The sequence below is a fragment of the Sander vitreus genome, chromosome 6 (genome assembly GCF_031162955.1).
Source record: "Sander vitreus isolate 19-12246 chromosome 6, sanVit1, whole genome shotgun sequence".
Classification (NCBI taxonomy): Eukaryota; Metazoa; Chordata; class Actinopteri; order Perciformes; family Percidae; genus Sander; species Sander vitreus.
This window is the reverse complement of record NC_135860.1, coordinates 6,854,518-6,859,077: the sequence shown is the minus strand read 5'-3', so window position 1 is coordinate 6,859,077 and position 4,560 is coordinate 6,854,518. Positions and strand designations below refer to the sequence as shown.

The window sequence follows — 4,560 nt, the reverse complement described above, 5'->3', positions numbered from 1 at the left end:
GAAGAACACAACACAATATATAGTATATTTAAACAGAAATATACCAAAGGGATTACATAATAAATGTTACATAAAAGAATGTTAATCATTTGATGATTTGTAGACACATCTAGGCAGTAATTGTATTAGTTTGAAAAAGAAAAATGAAGTAACAGCCAGAAGGCCCCAGTATGATGACACAGGAACTACAGTATCTTGTTTGATTATCAGGAGCTCCTTGGCCTGCTGCTGATTGTTACATACACTATATAAGGGGTGACTGCTGATAGGACCAGGGAAGTGTCCAAGGCTCCAACTCACCCTCTGTTATGTAGATATCAATGTAAGATTAAACCCCTGCGATCACCAAAAGATAGGGCACATAAAAAAATAAGATCAGTGCTCATGAATGACATACTGTATAATATATACTTTAAAAAAAGGAAAGAAGTTAACCACAAAAACATTACTTTGCCCAGAATGAAAAAAAAACATGAAATCTTTATGAAACTGTTTTTCCAGTTTGTGTTGCCTTTCATAGTTTTATCTTTATTTTACACCTAAGTAAGACACCCTTTGTTGTTTTTCTTTCTTTTAGTTGATATCTTTTAGTCATACTGAAAGTGTTTTATACTGGTGCAGTTGTGGAAGAAGTATCCAGATCTTTTACTTAAGTGTCAATATCTCACGGAAGAAATACTTAACAAGTGAAGGTCCTGTACTCCAAATTTTAGTATAAGCAGCTAAATGTACCTAAAGTATAAAAAGTGCAGGCCAAATGATTCCTGTCATTATTATATTGCTGAGGCATTAATGTGTACGCGGCATTTTTTGTTGTTGTAGCTGGTTGAAGTGAAGCTAAATTTGACTTTATATACAGTTGGGTAGTTTAATTTATACAAATAATAATAATACATCATATTTTAAAAGATTATTTTCTGTTTTGTTTGTAAAACCTTAATCTTCAAAGTCACTCCAGCTGTCAGATAACTTATATTATATGTCTGAGCATAAAATTGAAATACTCAAGTAAAGTACAAGTATTTAAATGTACTTAAACACAAAGTGAAGTGAATCAATCTCTGTTTCTCTCTCTCTGTCTCTCTCTCTCTCTCTCTCTCTCTCTCTCTCTCTCGCTCTCTCTTTCACTCTCACACATAAACACACACACACACACACACACACACACACACACACACACACACACACACACACACACACACTCACACTCACACTCACACTCACTCACACAAAGTGGACTTTGTTTCTATCTTGTGACAGCTCTCAAGCATCAAGGTTCAGCCAACTTGTCGGGTCACTTCTTTACGTAGGAGGTGATTAAGTTGTGATTAGTCCTGATTAACTCATCCTCTGGAGCTATAAAAGCCTCCGGCTCTCTGACAGAAGGCACCATTAGGTCAGAGAACCCCAGGAGTTAAGGTATGTCTCTTGCTGCTTTCCTTTGGTGTTTCTTATACTTTCTATGGCTGTAGACAGAAATGTATTGTTCATACATTTGTGGAAAACACATTGATTATTACTTACATTTCCTAAATGATCTGAAATGTCTGTTGCTGCTTCATCACAGTTTGCCACCATTTTATTGTAATCTCTGAAACTTTCAGTGTCATCTGAATAATCCTTTAACTTTCTTCAGGTTTGTCTTGCTCATCTGCAGCCATGAAATTCTCCCTCGTTGCCGCTCTTGTCGTTGTGCTGGCTGTTGCCTATGGTAAGACATGTTTTCACTGATAAAAAAAAAATTGATATACGTAATGTATTTGTAAGATCAGATATAGACTATAAAATATATAAACTTAACTTCAGAATATCTGCTTCATTTTCTGCACACCAAAACTTTTTCTCTTGACATTTAAGCAACTAAAAACCTTGATTTTAACTTGACCACTGTGCAATTTAGAAACTGTAATACCTTTCAGTGGACAATTAAAAAAAAAAAAAAATCTACAAACCAACCAAATTCAAAGGGTTTTTAACACAACAGCAGAGAACTGGTGCAAATCAAATATTTGTATTGTGTGTGCATGCCTACCCTTCAATCGGATGAACTGAAGACATTACTGTTCATATTTGTAACTGTCTTCAGGCTGTGCAGTGTGTAAGTTTGAATTACAGTAAGTGGATTTAGATAACGAACAGTAAATGTGTGTTCACAGGCACTGAGGCCGGGTCAGTGGTGAAGCGTGATGCCCAGACTGATTTGGAGAAGCTCACCCAGCTCATCAATGACATGTCTGCCAGCATCACCGACGCCACTCAGGACATGGTGGAGAAGGTGAAGGCTCTGGAGGTGACCAACACTGCCCAGTAAGTAACAACCAACAGACAATTTTTTGTTCTTATGTTCATGATTGTTTTCCGCACAAAGTATTATATAATAATAATAATAATAATAATAATATGTTTTGTTGGGCTGCAGTAAATTTTGCTCTGCTGTGCTTGGAATTGTGATATAGGCATTTAAAATCACTGTTCCCCTCTGTGTAAGTGACAGATTGGATAAGGCATTCAGTTAAATGCATAAGCTATAAGCATAAGCTCTAAATGTAAATGGCCAGCGTTAAGTGTTAACATGAATGTATGACCGCTTCATTTTTCTTAGAACAATGTGGTCAAAATGTCATATAGAAGTTCCCAGAAGTGTTAAATGTCCACGTGCAACTTGACTGACTTTAATAATGACTTTACTTATTCATGTTTTGATATATTTTATTAGCTATACACATGCAAGTTTATTTATTTGAATTTTAACATATTGAGAAATTCCACGACTGAGAAAACCTGTCTCTGAAAACAATAAAGATGTCACTTTTCAGTCGGTTTTCAAGATGAAAAAGTCATATTTATGATGTAAATTACACGAGGCTAAAGTCTAACCACCTCTTGGGACCCACATTATCTTAACCTATAACCTGGATTGAATGCATGCATAAATACACACATTGAAGCAATAAGTAGTCCATCACAGCTATTTTTCTCAAAAGACTTTCCTTAAGAGTCACACTAATACATTTTCAGGCAGTCTAAGTTCACTTTCCTTTATTGAAATACAAGTCGGAGTCAGCAGCAGGGATTAACAGAAGTCGCTTCCTCTACCTTCCACAGGACTTACATTGAGGACAGCAGGGCTCAGATCCAGCCTCTGGTTGATAAGGTCCAGGCCGAGGCCGCCAAGCTGCAGGAGCAGGTCAAGCCCTACATCGCCAACATTGAGGATCAGATCAAGCCTCTGACCGACAACTTCCAGGCCCAGGTCAAGCCTCTGACCGACAACTTCCAAGCCCAGGTCCAGCCTCTGACCGACATGATGGAGAAGTTCTTCCAGCAGGTGATGGACCAGACCAAGGCCCTGCTCCCCCCCCAGTAAAGCTTGATGTTGGTTCATTCCAGCTGCAATAACGCTCCTGTTTTGGTTCTGTCCAAAATGTATAGCTGGTGTTTGTCCGTCTCCAAGTTATCTGAGATGTGATGGCTGAATGTTATCAATAAAGGTGTTTGAAAGTCATCATTTTGAGCTTTATTTGGACCATTCTAGCATCAGACCTTTAAGGGGGCTCAGCACCTAATGAGGATCTGACACGGATGCAGTGCTTTGTAAAAGTGATAATCCCCCCCCCTGCTAAATCAGTTATTTTACTGGATAACAAGGAATATATTTATTTATTATAATTTGAGGATAAATGTCAAATATTGAACATGTGAAAAAACTAAGAAAGTCCCTTTATGTACTACCAGAATCAAATGAAATAATAATGAGGTGTAAACAATAAATAACTAAAAAAAACTTTCCTTGGGTGGGTTACAGGTGCATAGCATTAGCGACAGCGACACAGGATATTAAACCTGTTTAATTTGAGCTTGAGCCCCCCCTAAAAAGGGTCTAAAATCGCCACTGATTTGGACTTATATGACTGAAGCCATTTAAGCATTCTGAGTACAGAGGTTCATTTATAAAAAATAAAGCCAAAGGGCAAGTAATCATGCTGAAATGAAATATATTGAAGCAGAATCTGTCGATAAGTTGAGAGTCGAGAAGTCAATGTCAATATTACCTCTGACCTTTGGGTCATTGGTGTTTTCCATCATGGTTCAATATTCTGAAGTAGGCTGTCAAATAGGTTAGAGTCCAGTTTACAGCGTGGATAAAATCTGATTAATGAGATTAACTGAAATTGATGGATGTATTGACTTTAGGCCAATAATTAACCTACTACACAATCAGAATGTTAACCACAACAAGTCTTCTTTTTCTTTTTTTTTTTTTTATCACATCAACCTTAAAGCTTGGAGAGAAAAAAAATAAAATCACCTCCACCAGCGTGTTGTAAAATAAACAGATTAACAACGATCAATGTATAATTTGGACACAGCTTAAGTCAAGTCAATCGATGTCTTAGAAAAAGCCCCAAATACTAAAATCATTTTTGAATTTTTTTCTATTTGAACAATGGGTTCAAAACTATAATAAGGTAATTTACTTCACAGTCTGTGTTTCTTAACGGTCTTTCTAATTCCACCTCTCGTATCCTCGTGTACGCTGCCATCCCATTCACACAGAAG

General features: G+C 37.0%; 1 protein-coding gene across 1 annotated transcript; it reads left to right on the top strand.

The window, feature by feature from the left end:
• Positions 1-1,642: 1,642 nt before the first annotated feature.
• Positions 1,643-3,398, top strand: LOC144518918 (uncharacterized). The gene is made up of 3 exons (XM_078251798.1): positions 1,643-1,711; positions 2,157-2,307; positions 3,106-3,398. Exons 1-3 carry the CDS (start codon positions 1,660-1,662, stop codon positions 3,365-3,367), a joined length of 465 nt encoding a protein of 154 aa, XP_078107924.1. The 5' UTR covers positions 1,643-1,659; the 3' UTR covers positions 3,368-3,398.
• Positions 3,399-4,560: the final 1,162 nt, after the last annotated feature.